The 21274-nt window shown below is 39.2% G+C and overlaps 1 protein-coding gene across 4 annotated transcripts in view; it reads right to left on the reverse strand.

Annotated features, from left to right (window-relative positions):
• Positions 1 to 21274, reverse strand: part of ARHGEF28 (Rho guanine nucleotide exchange factor 28) — a 319328-nt gene that overhangs the window by 88706 nt on the left and 209348 nt on the right. For all 4 annotated transcript variants that reach the window (XM_044267188.1, XM_044267215.1, XM_044267197.1 and 1 more), the window contains 5 exons: positions 14780 to 14901; positions 11857 to 12134; positions 8638 to 8845; positions 5858 to 5969; positions 1860 to 1902 (listed from right to left, as the gene is read on the reverse strand). In XM_044267188.1, the coding sequence (XP_044123123.1) occupies positions 1860 to 1902; positions 5858 to 5969; positions 8638 to 8845; positions 11857 to 12134; positions 14780 to 14901 (763 nt within the window). The remainder of the gene's footprint in view (positions 1 to 1859; positions 1903 to 5857; positions 5970 to 8637; positions 8846 to 11856; positions 12135 to 14779; positions 14902 to 21274) is intronic.

A 21274-nucleotide genomic window follows, 5' to 3' on the forward strand; every position in this document is an offset into this window, starting at 1 on the left:
GAGTATCCGATAAGGTACTGGGCAGAGACTAAGTGAAATGAAAGATGTACTCTACTAGATACACCAGGGGATGTGACTGAGAAAGTCAGATGCTTTGAGGATGTAGACCAACACAGACTAAGGAAGAGACAAAAACAAGTGACAAAATAAGAAATAAGAAAAGGATACTCCCTACACATCCAAGTTAAAATATTTTATAGATTAATATTTAATCAATTAGAACACTGGCTTTTTCAGTCTTAAGACCCTGTCTTAATGAAGAACAAATATTTTTTATTAAAAAAATCAAAAAAATTTTATATCAGTCCATTCCTTCTCTGATAGTTAAAAAGATGACAGGGAGAAGACTGTTAACCAAAATGATAACAAGGATGATGATCAAATTCCACAACTGAGTAAACTGCCAACATGAGTACTCAGTGCACCCAACGTAAATGCAAAAACACCCAATGGGTCAGTTTTTGCTGCTTTTGCTATCATCACTGTCTCCATCATGGCCATGTCTTCTTCATCATCATCCTATCAGTAAAGGGTATCCTTAGTCTTCCTATTTGTATCATCTGAACATTTCTATTCTGGTCTCAAAAAAATAGGAATGAATAAATGGAGGCTTTTTCTTAGTGATACTTTTTTTTTTTAAGAATTAAGGATTTATTTATTTATTTGTAGAGAAAGAGAGTTGGGGGTGGGGGAGCTGGAGAGAGAGAGAGGAAGAGAATCTTAAGCAGACTCCCTGCTGAGCACGGAGACTGATCCAGGGTTCGACCTCATGACACTGAGATTATGACCTGAGACAAAATCAAGTGAGAGGCTTAACCAACTGAGCCACCTAGGTATCCCTTTTTCTCCCTAAAATTTAAAAAAAAAAAAAAAGTCATATATATATTAAAAAGCCCCCAATTTTAGTATTATTGAGCCCAAATTAAAGCCATTTTCCTTTTTCACACTGTCTCCTCAAGCCAAACATTTATACCATTTCTGACACTGGATTTGCACATAACCCCAGGACTATTTCTCAGTGTGACTTATGAGCAGTTACTCAAGACCAGTAGAACTCAACAATCCTGCCTGCTTGCTGGTCAGCTTCCAAAGCCTGACTCCAGCAACAGTTTTGACTTTCTGGGGAAGAGAGAAGCTGAGGTTTAAAGCTTTCAGACCTATCAACCAGAAAACTGTTAATGCTTAAAATACTTTCTTGGGGCACCTGGGTGGCTCAGTGGGTTAAGCCTCTGCCTTCGACTCGGGTCATGATCCCAGGGTCCTGGGATCAAGCCCCGCATTGGGCTCTCTGCTTGGCAGGGAGCCTGCTTCCCCCCTTCCCCTCTGTCTTCCTCTCTGCCTACGGTGATCTCTCTCTCTGTCAAATAAATAAATAAAATCTTTTAAAAATTTTAAAAATAAAAATAAATAAAGAAAATACTTTCTCTATCACTCACTCTTTCTTTCAAAGTTAACCAACCACTCCAAGTCGTATTCCAAAAGGACATACAGCAGATATTTGCTTTCTTTGTCTGACCAGCCTGGGGCCTGTTCCCATAGCCAGTCTTCTTGTCACGGTAGACAGACCAGGCAAGAACCTAATACCTTTCTAAAGCAGGTGATCCTCACACAGCTGCTCCTATTGGTCCAGGCCATTGGAGGTGTCTGTCTTTGAAAATAGCCCCAAAGAGAACACTGTGTCCGCAGTCCTGAGACCTGCAGCTCTGGGGACTTAAAGTAGCAAGTTTGGAGCAAAGTATTCTGGCAGCCTCATTGCACAGAAATCTCTCATAAACTATGGAACGGATCTCAGAATTCATGTGCAAACATTTCCAAAGACAGCAAGCAGACCCTCAGGAAATCTGGAACAGTTAAAATACCTTTTTTCTCTTGGTGGCTCCGGTAGGCTGTAAGCTCTTTGCTCTACAAGACACAGAACAATAAAATGAAAACTGAGGCAGACAAGCTAGCAGTCATGTGTTAGTCTAAAATGTACACACCCAACCATGTTTTATCATTATTTACACCATCAGTTAGAGTATCGAGGAAATCAGTCATCTTTCGTAAGTAGGGCATTGCTCTGGGTAGCTTTATCACTGTCCCTAGTTTGGAGAGAATGAGGGGTGGGCATCACATGGCGACATTCAATGACTTTATGAATCTGGCATTAGTAGATGGCAGCGAGCAGTTTCAGCATGGAAGAAAATTAGTTCTGTCTTTTTGGATGTTTCTCATCAGAGCTTCATCCCTTACTTGTAATACTAATTCCCTAACATACAGAATCATTACATATGTTGGCTGCCTTTTAGGGAAGCTCAAAAGAAAAGTCTTGAAGGCCAGCATAAGGAAGAGTCCCTTTTAATATGGCTGCAACGCCTTCATAAAATCCTAGCAGTGGCCAGTTCAGAGAGGTGTTTTGTGGTAGGAAAGGGAGGATCACTTTCCCCCTGGACCTGGGGGCAAGGGAGATGGGAGACAGAAGGGAGGAAGCTGAGCACCATCTTGTTTCCAGAACTGAAGCGCTCCTTACAGGGACTGAGCAGAGACACCGATGTAGACAGTGAGAGAGACTGAAGGGGGGAGAGGACACTGTGGAGCACACCATCTACAGAGAGAGGACAATTCCTTTACCACTAAAGTCCAGAAGAGTGAAGAGGCAAAACCAGTTCACAAAGGAAAGTGTATCAAACATACAAGGAAAGCCAATTAACACATATCCCCCGTAATGTGTAAATATCAATGTTCAATCTAACACTATCTTGTATGTAACAAAAAATCTGCTTTGAAGAATCTGAAGGATTTTATTGCCACTATTAAACAGTCCTCAAATTAATTCATAAGCAGAAATCACCATGCTTATTGTGAACATTCGGAGATACCAAGAGATTAAGCCACATGTTCAAGACAATCAAGCTAATAAACTAACGGAACCAGCCTCAGGCAACTGCACAAAGTCTAATAGGGTTCCACCTAACAGCGCACAGTGATTTTCAGAAGTACATTCACTTCACTCCTCAAATTCTTAAAAGTAAAACACTTCGGTCCTTCTTGGTGAGGTTATAATGATGGAGAATGTTCTTGTCTATCTAAACACACAATGTACCAGAGGGAATTACAGGACAGGATTTTGTTTTGCATATACAAGCATTAAATGATGTTGCCACATCATTGTACCCTTGGCCTCCCCCCAAAACCATGAGAAATAATAATAAGTAACCTCTTAGAAGTGACAAAGATGAGAAAACAACACAAATAAGAATAAAGAAGGCCAAAGCACTCTTCTATCTTGTATATCTGTATTACAGCTCATGTATAGGAGCTTCCAACTGGGGTGAAAGGAGACTTGAATTCTGTTCAAATAGAGAAAATTTTTAGGACTATTCCAAACACATCAAGAAAGAATTTAAGGTCATGTAAATGTCACTTTATCTTTGATTAATCTAAATGAACTAAAAAATGAACCATCACATCTTTGAACTAGCCAGGCTTTCACTCCTATGCTTTGATCACACACACACAGAGTTAAAATTATTCCCTCTTCTCAAAAAGCTAATTTATTCCTCATATACCTATGGTTTACCCATTGAATCTTTGTACATTTATTATGTAGCTTCAACCTTCAATGCCTTATTTGTGATTCTTACCTTCTGGAGATGAAATTTCATTGAAATAGCCCTATTTTTTAAATAACATGGTCTCAATGTAAGATTTTATTAACAGAAAAGTCAAAACATTTGATTTTTTAAAAATTCTAACTCAATTTTTAATTCTAACTCAAATGCAAATATTTAAGGATTGTATGTAAGGCAGCCACCCTTCCTTATTCATTAAAGAATTTATAAATCAGGGTTCTTTTCCCTTATAAACAATTGATTTCCTCTCAGTCATCTGGTCAACAACTTCAAACTTCTGAACTGACTTTAAAAACTAGTCACGCTACAGATATAATGTCAAGGCTGCCATTTTGCCTACTACAAAAACTTAGAAGCATTTTTTAAATGGTTAAGGTATGAAGTTGGTTCCCCATCTAGGACCATCCGTGAAAAGATGCCAAGGTGCCACTGAAGGAATCCCAACCTAAATCAAGGTTAAGGAGACCTGGAAATCCCAGAAAGACTCATGAAATTACACACACACAAATACACACACACACATATGGTATTTTTTCTTCTTATATATATAGAGATATATCTATAGGAGATAGATATATCTCTATATATATATATAAAATATATCTTCTTATATATATATCTTCTTCTTATATATATTTATCTATAGGAGATAGATTTTCTTCTTTTATATATATATATCTATAGGAGATAGATATAGCTATATCCTATCTATCTCCTATAGATATAGCTATAGCTATCTCTATATCTATATAAGATTTGCTAATCCTTAGCAAAAAGGATTTTGCTAAGAAGTCACAGCTTTGGGTCTGAATGGTAGCCTACGAAGTGACAGCTATATCTATAGGAGATAGATAGGATATAGCTATATCTATCTCCTATAGATATATATATATAAGAAGAAAAAACAGGGCAAGTTTAATCCATCTTCTTCCTGTCCTCTCAAGGTTGTTGTATCTTTTCTTTCTCTTAGTCCTTTTCTCCATCTCCACATTTTGAAATTTTAAACTGATGTTTATTACCAGTCTTGCTTTCTTTTTCCAGTAAGGATTTCCTTTTCCAGTAAGGATTCCCAGAAAGAAAAGGGGGAAAAAAAACCCTCAAAACAAAATCTGGCACCGGTTTTGCACTCTATGTGTCTTGTCTAGTATATTCATTCAACAAGTAATTTTTGAACATCTCCCATCTGTAAGTCATTGTTTTAGAATGGCAGTTCCAACCATAAAGATTCTGTTTTCAGTATTGCTTCAAATGGCATAAAAATGTCAACAACAACAATGAAATGAAGAATAAGTAAAAAGGAAGAGAAAGAAACTAGTGAAATAAATTCTATTTCAAATATTCTACATTAGGAAACTACGAATACTTGGATACATCTGGCTTTTTGGGTTTTTTAAGACTCTTAAGGATAATAGACAAATGAAGCATTAATATATTAATAAATATTTTATTATAATACTTTATATTACATATGGATATGAATACTAGCAAATATGCTTTTAAATATAATTACTGCAAAATATATTATGTTCAGAAATACCCTTTGTTTCAAAATAAAGTAAAAAATGGGAATTATGGCTGAAAGTAGCTAGAAAGGCAGCTCCAAGTTGCCCATAATTACCTGTTTATTAATCTGAATTCAGTTTTGAAAATCTGTCAAGCTGTACGCTTATGATGTGCACCCCTTTCTAAAGGTGGATCAATTAAACTTCTATTGTATCAAAGTTTTAGTTCTGTTTACATTGCCCCAAAGAATGCTGAGATACATTAACTCATGTTTCAACTCTTTTTTTTAAAAAATTTATTGAGATTTTCTTTTTCTTTTACTGCAACTCTCTCAAGTCCCTTGCTAAATACAGAAAGGGAACAAATATATTTTGCTATGCTTTGTCTTTTAGTTAGACTTCAGCAATTTACACATAGGGCAAAGTAATTTTTTAGGATTTCCTGAAAATCCTCTAATGCTCTCATAATAATATACCTAGAATAAATTCTCATTTACACTGTCCTTCCATTGCCCTTTGTACATACCAGAGAGGTGTGTACACATGTGCATTTTCATCAAATTGAAATCTTTAACTTGACAAATATCCAGTGAGAAAAGGATTTTGCTAAGACTAGAAAAATCAATTATGAAAATGGAATTGAAAATTCTTGCCTGCTACTTTTGTTTATTTTATATATTTTGCTAACTGAAAATCTGCCCTGGAACAGAATGTTCCCAAGGCCCAATGGTAAAGAATGCTTACCTTCACTAGAACTGCATACTGTAAAATCACGTACCAACCGAGTTTTTCCTAAAGAAATTTTGGGTGATGAGCAGGAGTAAGAACGTGAGCGGACTCCAGAAAGCAAGGATTCCTAAAAGAAATCATACCAAAGTTTTTGTTCTTTTTTTAATTCTACAGAGGACTTGAAAGTAGATGTTCACAAGAGATGTTCTTAAAAGAGCATCTCTGTTAAAAGAGTCACTGTAAATCTTTCTGATATAAGCTCATTTTTTGTTGTTTTTTTTTTTGCCTATCACAACTTTTAAAATTTTACAGTCTTTTCAATGCATTATAAACTTGAGCTTCCCACCCATATATACTTTAAAATGCAATTATGACATTCTAATTAAGTTGGTTGAAAGTAAAAAATTATGTCAAACGATTTTTTTCCTCTGCATAATCAATGAGTCACTGTTTTCCCCCCTCTGTTATTTGAAACATTTTTTCTATTTTACACTGCAGTATCTGAGCAAAATTCCATATTAATTGGTATCTTTTTATTTCATAATTATTAGAAGTTAGAGGAACGGCCACTCACAAAAGTTTTTTTAACTTCCAGACAACTACTTAATTTATGTTAGCTGCAGCCTCTGAGGAAGGATGCATCAAGTCTGTGCCCATCTTTCAAAAAGCTTTCCATTTAGCACTTCCTGAGATGGTATCTGGATTTCACCGATTTATGTATCTTTGATTTTCTTTTAAGTGACCTACTATTTTTGCTAGTATTCACAATTAGATATTATTTCTATTATTGTATTTGCAACATATGTGACAATGTAAGATGGCAAGATAATTAAAATATGGTTATCTTACATGTTCTGGAAATTTTAAATGAATAGGCAACAGAACACCAATAAAGCTATTTATGGTACCTGACGCTCATCCAATAGGGACCGAGTGGTTTATAAGGTATCACTTAGAAATAAAATAAAGTAATGCAAAACTTGTTACTAAAATTAAGCCATTAGCAACTATCCTTCACAAGCACTGGTAGCTTCTATTCTCCCTAAGTGAAAACATACTGTTCGCCTAAGTCCACTGGTTTAGTTAACAGGCCTGGAGGAAAGCTGAAATGGAAGCCTGCCGTTGTTGCAAAGAGCCCTGGGCCTTGGCTCCTGAATGCCTTATTGGGGAGGACCCACTGGTTCTAGACAGACAGCTGGAGGTGTCCTATACCCTTACCACTGACTAGCCACAGAGGGCCAGAGCCTAATGTCACCCTCTGCATTTAAGTCTTATCTAATAATTATTTCTCATAATCATGGAACTTTGAAAATTAGCCAGAACTCTTTGGCAAAAAATTACACATGGCAATTACAGAGGCAAGGCAAGATATATTTTATAAGACAGAGTCTTCCTGAAAGTGAACAGCAGGAATTGATCCATGAAGATTGAATTACTTTTCCTTCCAAGTAATGAGAACCGTTTCAGAATTCCATTCAAAATGCAAACAAGTATCTACATTAACAACCATACCCATTTCTTATCATCCAGAAATATTACACGACATTCAGGTTCAAAAGATCAAGACTGCTCTCCAGGCCTCAGAGCTGAGGGGAAGGATTCGGGCACTGCAGTCAGAAGGCCTTGATCGAGTACTAAATCTACCACCAAGCAGGGCCAACATGGACAAAACAGCTCATGTCTCCAAAACCTCATTTTCTCAAAAATTAAAAGTAATATTTACATCCCAGCTAGCTAAGAGAAAATTAGGTATTTCATACATGCATAGCTCATGTTTTGTATACTGCAGAGTACACTACAAAAATAAAGCATTATCCTAACCATTGATATAAACAGTAAGAGAAGTTTTGGGCACAGTACACATTGTTTAACAGTAGCAAACTCAATTTAAAAAGAAAACAAATGGACAATAGAAATCGAAAAGGAAGAAAAAACATGTGTAAACACAAAAAGGCTTCATCTGCAAGGTTGGGAGAGTTCATTATTTAAAAAACAAAAATTAATAAAAATAAATTCAGACAGCCAGGGGTGCCTGGTGGCTCAGTTGGTTAGGAATCTTTTCTCAGGTCATGATCCCGAGGTCCTGGGATGGAACCCAGCATCGAGCTCCCTGCTCAGTGGAGAGTCTGCTTCTCCCTCTCCTGACACCCCTCCCCCTTCTTGTGCTCTCTCTTGCTGTCTCTTTCAAATAAATAAATAAAACCTTAAAAAAATAAATAAATTCAGATGGTCAAAAAATTAAAAAATTTAAAAAATAAATAAATAAAAAACAACCATTAACAAAGCTCCAATGTGAAAATGTGTATGAGAGAAAAGTCATCTCCTATGGAAAAAACTGACAGAGTTTATGGAGTTCCACATTAATTAGAGCAGCCAGAAATGCTCAACAATATTACCTTCAACTGTAATATTATCTGCCTCATCATCTGAGCCAAGCAAAAATGTATGTGAGCAAACAAGTTTTCTTCCTTTGCTTAAGGGATGCTGGCAGAGATCATTATATAAAACAGTAAAATTTTCCAATATGTGAAAGATTATATGTACCGATGGTGAATTAATGAAACATAAACCAGGCATTTTCAGGACTATACAAATTCAACAGAGGGGGAGAGATTAAAAAGACAGGCTCCACCAGACAGCTCATGAGTCTTAAAAAAAAAAAAACAAAAAAACAAAAAACAAAGTTCACATCCGTGAATGAATAATATAATTTGCCCTTTGGATAGAGGCAGACTGCTTTAGATAACACAGCTTCCAAGCTTACAGTTAAACCAAATTAATGCCAGGAAGAATACCTTCAACGGCAGGTTACTTGATAAAGAAAGCGACTCTGTCCTGGAGATACTGAAATCTGGTTCCGTGGTGGTCTCAAAAGAGTCCAGCTCATCCCCACTAGGAATTCCAGTTCTGGAGGAGCTCTGAGACACTGGAGTGTAGCAAATGCGTGCTGGCTCAGAGCGCCCTTCCCCTTCACTGTCGGCGTCCAGGGCATCGAGGCTAGAACTAAAGCGTGGAGGAAGTCAGTAAAGAATCCGGAAGCCAACAGACTGACCGACAGACTCGCCAGTTTCTATTTCTCTCCAATCATATTCTCTCCTTGGCAGAAGGGGCAACAGATACTCAATTAAAACATTTCAAACAGGGGCGCCTGGGTGGCTCCGTGGGTTAAGCCGCTGCCTTTGGCTCAGGTCACGATCTCAGGGTCCTGGGATCGAGTCCCGCATGGGGCTCTCTGCTCAGCAGGGAGCCTGCTTCTCTCTCTCTCTCTCTCTCTCTCTCTGCCTGCCTCTCCATCTACTTGTGATCGTGATCTCTCTATCAAATAAATAAATAAATAAACAAATAAAGTCTTTAAAAAAAAAAATTTCCTAGCAAAATTTCTACCTAAGAGGTGTTCTGTTTTTTCCCTCTCCTCCTCCAATCTCCTCTTTTTTAAATAAAAGGTTATGTTTCCCCAAACGAATATTTCTACCATAGCTAAAGCCATGGCGAGTATACTAAGAAACAAAACCTGGTCCAAGTTAGTACTATCCTATTTGTTTTGTAAATGTAATTATTATAGGCCCTACATAGTTATCCTTCAAATATTAAAACTGCACAAGAAATAGAACCCCAGCGTTGTTCGGGAGGCCTCTGCGGGATGGCACATGAAACCATGCGGGGGGCGGGAGGGCGGGTTACTGGATAGCTTGGGCACTGAGACACGTTCAAGGACAGACTACTAGGGTCTCACCGCGGAGTTGATGGCAAGACCCGCATCGACGGGAGTCAATGGGGCTCTCAAACGTGTCCTGTTAGAGGATAAAGGATAACTTTTTAAAGACGTTAGGTGAGCAATCCGCCTCAGAAACAGGTAGTGCTTCTGCTCAACAACCGCTTTTCTTTGCTAATTTAACTTTAATAACCAGGAAATCAAAAGGAAAGAATGTGACCCTCCACATTCCTGGCTCATTCCGTAACATGTACATTTTAAACCGCTCCAACTCTGAGGCCAGGAGCGTCCACAGGCATGTGAATGCTGGATGCATTTTTAAGTGTATTTTTCTTTCATTGCTGCAGTTCTGGAGTCAAAATTTTAATAACACCACAATGAGACTGTCTTGATTATGAAATATGAAGCAGAAAGTGAAACTGTACTCCACTGTGTACATCAACTGTGGCTATTTTTCTTGAAAATCCATAAGCTATTTAGTGCCCACCGAATATCCATGTGATAAATTATGACACTTGTCAAAGAGACTATACTACACATGTCTCTAACCCCAACACTTGGGTTACTCTCGAATCCTGAACATCGCATGGGTCCCCTGGGGCACCAGCAAACCCAGAAGTAAAGGCCACAGCTGGCATCACTGAGGATTTCCAAAGTGGGGTCCTTCTCCTTTCAGAACTCTTTGAGGGACTTCCCCTCAGTATTGAGCAGAGGACAAACTAGAGGTGGACTTCACCCTTTAATTCAACACACAAATGTTGAAGTCCATAAACGTATTTCTCATGAAAAACCAAAGCTTAGTGTGAAGAAACGCCTTCTGGCAAATGCTGGTGCTCTGAATGTTACAGCAATGTAATTAGAGACATACTAAGTTGCTATGTAGTTTCCTGAATTCAGTGATCGTCTGAGAGCAGAGAGAGTCCTTAAGAGTCGGGGGAGGGGGTGTTAAAGGTCTGGTGATGCCTTGCACCTCTGTTTTTTTCTTTCAACTTGGGATCTTGTGATGTGTCTTTCAACTTTATTAATACAAATAAACATTAGTTCAAATGGCTGGCCGCCAGCCATCATATTCTAACTTAAAAGAAGTCTTTCCAATTATATACAGTATTTCTCCATCACTATGAGTCCATGCTAGAAGTATAAGGGATTATTTATTTGGCACGCTATACATTAAAACACTTTTTAAGGGGCGCCTGGATGGCTCAGTGGGTTAAAGCCTCTGCCTTCGGCTCAGGTCATGATCCCAGGGTCCTGGGATCGGGCTCCGAATCAGGCTCTCTGCTCAGTGGGGAGCCTGTTTCCCTCTCTCTCTCTGCCTGCCTCTCTGCCTACTTGTGATCTCTGTCTGTCAAATAAATAAATAAAATCTTAAGAAAATAAAATAAAATAGTGTAGAATTCAGAATTCATCCTACATGGTATTTCATAAAACATTATTTAAATTTTTTTGTGTATTTATGTGGCAGGGTTGGTAAGACAAGATAGGTTTTCAAAATAGACGTTTTAGAGTGAAACAGACTCTTCCAACACCTCATATTCTTCTTGTTGCTGTGCAGTTTAAAATAAATGTTGCATTGCTCATATTCTCCTTGCAGCCTCTCAAAACAGCAAAGTGTCCATGACATATGGTTATATATTGTGCATCTTTTGCTTTCACCAAAGTGTTTAAAACCTTAGAAAATTTAGGTTTTAGGTCTCCGTGTTAACCTCAGTTTTTATTGTGTGCCCCCAGATTTCTCTTTCAGGACAAGTTCTCAGCCTCTTCCCTTTTCAATGAGCTAGGTACATTTCACTTTGAGCTCCTTATCAATTGTGTTACACGCTCCCAGCCTGATACCCACTGAAGGAAGAGTCCCACTGCCATCCCAGGGCCAAAATGGTGCTATCTTGGTGATCACAAGTCCCTTTGTCCTCACTCCTACATTTTTCAGAGGAGACAGAACATCTTTATTAGATAATGCTCAATTATTTTCCAAAGTTATTACCTAATTTTCACTGCCTCAACCATATATAGGTGTTTCCATTGTATACATTTGCACCAAAACATGGTAACTTTAAAATATTTGCCTACCTAGTAAGGGTAGAATGTTTTCTCATCATGGTTTTCCTCAATTATGTTTTTGTCAGTTTTCCTAAATGTCTTACTTTCAAGTCAAGGAATGTAGGAATCTAAAAGGGGGCAATATTTTGATGTAGAGATCAAAGCAGTGGGGACAATAAGATGTAATAAAATACAATTTCCCAAGTCCATCTACAAGGTCCTTTGATCTTCTACACTTCTCCTCTACAAAAGAGAACCTTACCTTCTTTTCTTCAGATGACTTTGTTCCTTTTCATATCCACGATGACCAAAGGAAAGATTATACTTGGAAGCATATGAACTAGATGGTGATGGGGAATGCTGAGCTTCAGTATTTGAGGTCACTTCCTTGTTCTCATTTAGTGGGCATTTTCCATGGCTGTTTTCAGCATCAAGGATATGCTTGCAGTTCCGAGGCCCCAAAGTAGAACCCATGGATTCAGGGCACACGTCTGTCATGATTCCTTCTATATTAACATAGTTAATATCCAAATCACCAACCTGGTAGTTGAAAGAAAAATGGTTGCTGAGCAAAAGCAGGGAAGACTGGCTGAACTGGGAATAAAATTTTCCCAACTGAACAACCTTCCACCTTATTTACCCTGTTTTTTTGTTCTCATTTTGTTTTATGTGAGCAGAGAATTCTTTCATGATGTTTTTTTCACTTGGCTGCTAGCCCATCATTCACAAAAGGAAGACCAACTGAGTGTTTTATGAAGTTGTTCTTTACTATGAAACCAAAAACGGACTATGCTTTTTAAGATTTTGTGAGCCACTGAGTCCAAAAGAGGATATATTCTAAATACCTGAGCAAAAACTAAAGAATAGGCAGGTCTATTCAGAAAGTAGTTTATAGGAATCCAGATGACCAAGGTAGTGGTGGTCACATCAATCCAACTCTCAAAAAAACAAAAAAACAATAACAGGACAAAACAAACTACAAACTAAAATAAGAATAAAACTACCTAAGACGCATGGACTTAACTAGAAGACACAACATGCCCCAAACTTCAAATTATCTGTAAATAATAAAATTAGCACCAAATCTCAGCAAGCAACCTGTTATACTGCTGCCATAAGCCTATGGACAGAATCAAAGTGGTCTGGAAACTTCCGCATGGCAGAGAAAACAGGGAGCTAATGGAGGGTCTGGGACCAACCTAAAATCATCACTAGAAAGAGAAAGCGCAGCCTACACCTGTGAAAAGCACTCCTTGATTTAATGAAGGGACTATAATTTTAGAGTTCCGTGCCAGGTTGAGGCAGAAGAAGGAAATCAGACAAGATTCTTCTCAGATACCGGTAGCAATTATTTTAAATATGCAGCATTTGGACTCCTTTTACCAACCTTGCTATTCAAATGGACATAGAAACAGTAAAAGAAATCCTATAACTATACGATACAGTCAGAGTGAACGTTGTGATTTGTATCCATACTTGTAGTTTTATTTCTGTTTTCATGGCACAAATTCAGCAATCCCCTGCTATATTTCAGTTTATCAATTAGGCTGTTTGAGCTCCCTTGAAATGCATGCTTCATGTTCTTAAAGCGATACTTATCTCAAGATATTCCGAAACAGAAACTATATTCTAACCTCATCTTTGGTTTGGGAAGTTTCAACATAACTTAGAGCATAGTTGTCCTCCATGTAATGCTGAAGCATATACAATTTTAGCTATTTGAGGTAAGTGAAATATTTGCAGTATTCACTGAGGCTCAGAGCAAAGAGATAAGGACTCCAGAAGTAGTTCACTTAAACGCTGAGAAAATACACGGGGCGCCCGGGTGGTTCAGTGGGTTAAAGCCTCTGCCTTCTGCTCTGGTCATGATCTCAGGGTCCTGGGATCAAGCCCTGCTTTGGGCTCTCTGCTCTTCAGGGAGCCTGCTTCCCTTCCTCTCCCTCTGCCTGCCTCTCTGCCTACTTGTGATCTCTGTCTGCCAAATAAATAATAAAATCTTTAAAAACAAAACAAAACAAAACACTGAGAAAATACAGCAACCATTAGAATCAGAATGTGGCTAGAGCACACCAATCCCAACTGCCCTATACTGCCAAAGAATGTCTCCCAAATATTCCCTATTTGTCCTAACCTCTGTTTCATCCTATATTTTTATACATAGGGCTGATGTTCAGCTGCTTTATGCCAAAAAAAAAACTACACTAGTTATTTACAGCTGCTGTCCACTCTGATTGGCCCCTCTGTCATTCTAAGTATCAGCACAATCTATACCTTTTATACTATGCATTTGTTGTAACACTGTTTGGAACAGAAAAAGGAAAAACAAGATATTTGACTCAAGGGGTGACATTAAGATCTTTGAGACAGACAAGTTCATATCACAGAAAACATCTCTAACAGGGTACAATATATGCATACTAACAACAACAAAAAGGGTAAATTTCTTTACTACTCAGTAAGCATATATATGGTGCATTTATATGGGGTTTAGGTTTGGAAGTCTGTGGATAAGGCAAAAATTACGTTTTGTCAAAATTACCCTTGAAAATCCCAAAAATCATCCATAAAATTGTGTGTACAGAAATCGTCAAACCTAAAACTATGTTTTAATTTTTATAAATATTAAAGTTTGAGAATCACTGAGCTAGGGAAATTAAGGGATAAATCTGTAAATCGATGCACAGGCAAACCACAGAACTCTGTGAGATCTAACAAATGTCAGAGACTGGTGCGGGGGTGGGGGGCATTCTAAAAGACAGCAACTTCCCTGTAGTATAACAATAGTCTCTTTTAATATTAAAGCTCTATAACCTTAGTATATGTTAATGGATGTATTAGAAGGATTAAATAAGTAATACACACTGGCTTTTGTTAATGCTGTTGTTGTTTTTTTGAAAAGCCCAGTTGTCACTTCCTATTCTGGCTCCATGCAAGAGCTTTCACACTCTTCTTGTTTGACACTGACCCCTACAGAGGGCAGAGGGAGAGGGGGAGACAGACTTTTGGTGGGGTAATGTGTGCTGTGCAGAAAAGGAAAACCTAAGTTAAGTGCTCCTATGATGATCACAAGGGCCACTCTTGGGCTGAAATCATTAGAGCAACGCAACAATGCTAAATATATTTCTCATATACTCAGGTTTTGGAAAGAGAGTAAAATCCCTCTGGTAACATCAGTCAATCCTTACCTGATCTATCACCATACAATTAGCGTAAACTTCATCGCCACCATTCAGCACCTCAGAGAGCCGGCCTGCCCCAAAGAATGTTGGGGGATGCTTGGATTTTTTGAAGACATCAGAAGAGTGATCTAGAGGAAAAAAATGACAAGGGGACAAAAAAAAGTGGATGGGATTTATTTTAAAGTCAAACTTTACCTTTTTTTTTTTTTTTTTTTTTTTAGATTTTATTTATTGATTAGAGAGAGAGAGACAGAGAAAGAGAAAGAACAAGCAGAGGGAGAAGCAAACTCGCTGCTGAGCAGGGAGGGAACCTGATGTGGGGCACATCCCAGAACCCTGGGATCATGTCCTGAGCCAAAGGCAGATGCTTAACCAACTGAGCCACCCAGGTGCCCCAAGATCATTAGATTTCTGCTTTCAATTTCTAATAAGTTAAACTAAAATTCACTTCACTTTATCAATAACTTGGAAGCATTCATGATTGTCTTAGAAGCCTCAGGGCCACTGCAGTGTTCAGGCTCCATACCCTCTATTAATGGACCGAAGACAGTACACCGTCTAAGAGTTCTGAATGAATATGCATACTCTTAGAGAACTGCTTCTTTTTTCTTTTAAATTATCAAAATGGTTTTGCTTGCGTTCATGTTCTCGGCTTTGTTACAAATAGACGACGTAGCTCAAAGTTGAGTCCCAAAGAGTTGTGGAACTACTGGACTTGTAGGGAACAGAAAGTTGAAGGCAACAAAACACAGTGGAGCCAGAATGCCTTATTCCAGTGATTCTGGCCCAATATTCTTGACAGAGTTTACTCATCTATAAAAGCAGATTTTCATCATGCTTTCCCTGTCATGGAATATGAGGGTTAAATGAGCTCAAACAGGGGCGCCTGGGTGGCTCAGTGGGTTAAAGCCTCTGCCTTCGGCTCAGGTCATGATCCCAGGGTCCTGGGATCGAGCCCCACATTGGGCTCTCTGCTCAGCGGGGAGCCTGCTTCCTCCTCTCTTTCTCTGCCTGCCTCTCTGCCTACTTGTGATGTCTGTCAAATAAATAAATAAAATCTTTAAAAAAAAAAAAATGAGCTCAAACATCCAAAGCACTAAAAACATGCCTAGGATTTAGCAAGAGCTCAGTAAATATTAACTATCACTATTACTACATTTTGTTATTAGCAGTTATTTCAAGCATGTTCAATATGAGGCCACTGATAGTAACCGAAACCATATCAGTGTCTGTGAATGACTTTAATGGGGGGATTCAAAGTTGTACTTGTAGCAAATGTCATCCTCCCCGACATTCCGGCAGGTGTTCTCAAGGACACAAAAGGAATAGTGTTGCCTCTGTTCTATCAGAAATGGCCCTAATCTCACCACCCATCCTGTGTCATAGCATAAAAGCCAGGTAAGTCCATGGGAGTGAATCAGAAAATGAAAAAAGATTAGTAACTGTTGTGTTGATGTACTTCTGCTGGAAGATGGTAAAAAGTTACAAAAATATATCAACTGTATGAACCAAATGGCATTAGCTTCAGATTCGGTATCTTAACCTACCTGTTAACCACAGAACACCAAAATGAGATTTCATCAAGCTTCTCAAGTAAATATACAGTGGAAATGGAAACTATTTTCTTATATCCATAATGTCTTCTTTTATCAATTTATATAGCTAGCACTATGACATACAAAGTCCACAAATACTTCACAAGTACGACCTTTATGATCAATTACTATACATTTTGATTGTAATTACACAAAGTAAAAGCACATTCCGAAGATTATAAATCAAGAATGTGATAAAGCACTTTCAATGTGTACTGAAGAAAATACGTGCTTAAATGTCATTTTATAGAATGTTTAAAAAAGTCATGGATAACTCAGCATGTCCCTCTGAAGCATAATTAATCCAGTTTAACTGCTCTACAATTTTTTTTTAAGATTTTATTTATTTGAGAGAGAGTGAAAGCAAAAGAGAGAGAGAAAGAGAATGCAGACAAATAGGGGGAAAGGAGAGAGGGAGAAGCAGGTTCCTGGCTGAGCAAGGAGCCTGATGTGGGACTCGATCCCAGGGCACTGAGATCATGACCTAAGCGGAAGGCAGATGCTTAATTGACTGAGTCACCCAGATGCCCAAACTGCTCTAAGATGTTTTAAGTTTACACACTGTGACACACCGGGCATTTCTGCCATTATAATTGGTAACTTCGGCCAAATTGTTTTTATTAATTTGTTTTCTGTGTAATTTGATCAGCGTTTCAGAAAACATGTAATTTCTTAACAAAGATGGGTCCCTAATCCCTTATCTCCAATTCTGAAATCTAGAAAGCTCTGAAAATCAAAACTTTTCTTCATAAATTTGGCTCCCAAATATATTTGGTGCAAAATCTGACCTGAACCACAAAAGGCCATAGCTAGTTTTTATTAACCTAAGCTGGTGTGAGTATTCATACATTTTGCTGTAGAAATCTTACCACACTGGATGATGGCATTGCCAGTCATATCATATGTACTATAAGCACTACGCCAAAAAAGATCTGAAAACTCTAAATTCCAAAACAAATCTAGTCCCAATAGTTTCAAACAAGAGGCTGGATCTCTGTTATTTCAGAGGATATTAGACCAATATTTCACAAGATTTTATCATTCCTCTGCCAAATTCACCATTTTGCCAAATCTACTTACTACCTGTGCTATATTTTCTCTTGTGCTTGTTTTTAGATTGACCCACCCTTTTTTCTTTAAATAAAATGAATTTTAAAAGAAATACTTTATCCTCACTATAAACCGAAAGACAATATTCCCTGCCAAAACTGGAAGAGAACTATATAGAACAAACCAACAAAACTACCTTCTGACTAAACATAGTTGCCAGTCAAAGCTGAGGGCCTACAAGGGCTGCTTGCTCATTGTCATGAAGGGAGATCTGGAAAGACTGGAGAGATGTTAAAGATGCAGGGGTGTGAAAAGAACTTCCTCCTTCAATCAGCAGAAAGACCAAATAGAAAAAGAAAAGGAAATACCTGCCTTACTGTGCGATTCAGTGTCAACTAGTTTTAGGTCGGGATACCAGCTTCCAGATCAACAGCACCCAGTAAAGTCTACTCTACACTTTGGGAAAACGGCCTAGATCTTGTCATCAACCTGTCACTTAGGGAATGACTCCACTGAGACAATGGATCTTGTTGGCAGGGGGAGTATTACTGTACAAAAGCTCAAGGCAGTAGTGACAATGGAAAAATCTGTGTCTTCTCTCTAGATTTCTCACCCATAATCTGCCCCGTAGATTTTCTGGCTCACTCAGAGCAACAGTTTATAAGATTGGTCCAAACAGTCCTTTTCATAGAACTCTAGAGCATCCATAGCCTCCTCTTGCCAAATGACACCAAAGGGTAATCAGATGTGCAAATGAACACAGATGGACAAACCAGAAGATGACAGACTTTTTTTTTTTAAGATTCTATTTATTTATTTCACAGACAGGGATTATAAGCAGGCAGAGAGGCAGGCATAGAGAGAGAGAGAGAGAGAGAGAGAGGAGGAAGGAGACTCCCTGCTGGGCAGACAGCCCGATGATGCGATGTGGGCTCGATCCCAGGACCCTGGGATCATGACCTGAGCCAAAGGTAGAGGCTTTAACCCACTGAGCCACTCAGGTGCCCCAAATTATGCTGTTTTTAAAGCATTTATTCTTAGCAAAAAGTTAACTTTATTTTTTAAAAAAGTTAACTTTAGGGGCGCCTGGGTGGCTCAGTGGGTTAAAGTCTCTGCCTTTGGTTCGGGTCATGATCCCAGGGTCCTGGGATTGAGCCCCACATTGCATCGGGCTCTCTGCTCAGCAGGGAGCCTGCTTCCTCCTCTCTCTCTCTGCCTGCCTCTCTGCCTACTTGTGATCTCTGTCTGTCAAATAAATAAACAAAATCTTTAAAAGAAGTTTTAAAAAGTTAACTTTACAAGTCTGTTGATAACATTTATTTTTAATATGTGGCAGACCATATTTCAAAGGCAGTATAAGAGGAACCAAAACTCATCTGCATCCAAATGGCTGAAAATTTTACATCAGTAAAGAACAATGCACTGCAGTCTATATGAGCAAGAGCTCTGGGCTGCTTGAACTCCAAGACCTACTCTACCATCTATTTGCTGTGTGACCTTGGGCAAGTTACTCAACCTCTCTACACCTCCACTTCCTGATCCATAAAATAGGGATGAGAACATATCCCATAGGACTATCACAAGGATTAAGTGATTTAATATTTTGAGTGGACATCATGTAACAAAAAGTAAGCCCTATAACACGCTTGCTGTTATACTAGTAAATGAGGTTGTCTAGTTTTGATAGTTTACCATATTTTTGCTTCTTTTATCAAATGACTTCTACCCTGGTTGGAACTTCACATATTTCAAACTAACCCTAGGAAAGTGGAATGCATAAAACATTCCATGTGCTACACGAGGCACTTTTAAGATGTAACTCTCTTATTTCAGACCTAGCTCATGTTAGGACATTTTGTAAAATCCATCTCGGAAATGGTAACCAAAAAACCATGAGAGACTATGGACTCTGAAAAACAATCTGAGGGGTTTGAAGTGGCGGGGGGGTTGGAGGTTGGGGTACCAGGTGGTGGGTATTATAGAGGGCACAGCTTGCATGGAGCACTGGGTGTGGTGAAAAAATAATGAATACTGTTTTTCTGAAAATAAATAAATTGGAAAAAAAAAAAAACCAAAGTCAAACTGCCTGTAAGATTTACCTCCAGCGACTTGAGGATGAGATCTCACGAAATGGGAGATTATAACAGAAGCAGCAAAGAATAAAGTGAGACAATCAGAGACAGTGTTTTCCAAGAACAAAGAGAGGATTTGAGAAACTAGAATGTCCCAACAGGATCAGATGGCCTCTGGCCAGGTTCTCACTGCAGAGGGAGTGCCTAGAGGATAAACAGCAACTCCAGGGGATCCCCAGCTCTCCTCCTTCCCATTATGCACATTGCTCTATAATGTGATCTACAGAACTCTACAATGTCTCCCCAAAGCCAAAATCGGCACCGGAGCGTCTCTGCTATACTAGACTCTTCGGTCAGGTGGCAGGAGAAACAACGGAGAGTAAATGTATTTCACCCATAGAAAGAAGGAGAATTAATAAGGGGGAGAGGGAAAAGCAGCTGCAAATGCCTCCCTTTTTTCAACATCCACAACTTACCCCCCCGCCCCCGCCAAAATGGGCAGGAAACAGTTAATAGCACAGACCAGCCTAGAGCCTGGGCAACCTGGGTTCTGCTGAAATCCAACCCTCCCTCCCAAAGCTAAGGGCCTTGCAGCTTGAGGAAAATGTGGCCTATTTGCCTGGTTATGTAAGAGACCCACGCCCAAACATAAACGAACACAGCGAGGGCAGTCTTTTGCAAACCTGCTGCTGACCTGGTTTGGCCCACTCTGGGTGCCAAGCTCTTGCCTGCCAAAGTCAGGGAGGGCCTCTCAGTCCACATATCTCTTTACAATGGTGGGCAGATTGGTTTGTTTCTTTCATTCATTCATTCATTCAGTTGTGCTTTAAACCCAGCAGACTGTGAACCCAAAAGAAGGATCTATGGAGAATGACTAACCACCATGAGCTGGGTAGAGCATATTCTGGAGTTTAGTTCCCAGCGCTCCGCAGAAACTGTGCCCATCATGACCTAGTGATCGGTTCTCCCTGCTAACCTTAGGTGACCTAGGGCGGCACTGGACACTGCTGATGGCTTCCTTTTCCCCTTGGCTTCCAGGACACCTGTCTCTCTCTGCCTGGCCTTTACTTCTCAGTTTCTATCATCCTCTCAATTTTAATGCAGGTTACAGTGCCCCAAGATCCATTCCCAAACGTCCCTCTTCCTCTCTCCCTTCCTCCCCATACATTCCCCAGATCAACTAACAGCCCAGCATCATATACACTGGTATGATGATGACCCATGTAGTCCTAGAGTTTTATATCCACTCCAGACCTCTCCCCTGAATCACAACCATCTCCTTAACATCTCCACAAAGCTATCTGGCAGCAGTGAGCGCCAAACTGAGCTCCTGATTTTCTCCTTTCTGCAACCCCTCCTCCCAGTCAAGGGCAGTCCCTGGACTGACCTCGACTGTTCTCTTTTACAACCAAATGAATCTATGTTTTGACCTTTTCTTATACATCCACCCACTGCCATGATGGGGCAAGCCACCACCATCTCCTGCTCACACGACTGCAAGACCACGGTCCCCTAACTGTTCTTGTTGCTACCACTTTGCCCTTGTTTTTTTTTTTTTTTTTTTTTTTTTTTAAAGATTTTTTTATTTTATTTATTTGAGAGAGAGAGACAGTGAGAGAGAGCACGAGCGAGGAGAAGGTCAGAGAGCGAAGCAGACTCCCCATGGAGCTGGGAGCCTGATGTGGGACTCGATCCCCGGACTCCAGGATCACGCCCTGAGCTGAAGGCAGTCGTCCAACCAACTGCGCCACCCAGGCGTCCCCACTTTGCCCTTGTTAACCCGT

The sequence above is a fragment of the Neovison vison genome, chromosome 1, assembly GCF_020171115.1.
Source record: "Neovison vison isolate M4711 chromosome 1, ASM_NN_V1, whole genome shotgun sequence".
NCBI lineage: Eukaryota > Metazoa > Chordata > Mammalia > Carnivora > Mustelidae > Neogale > Neogale vison.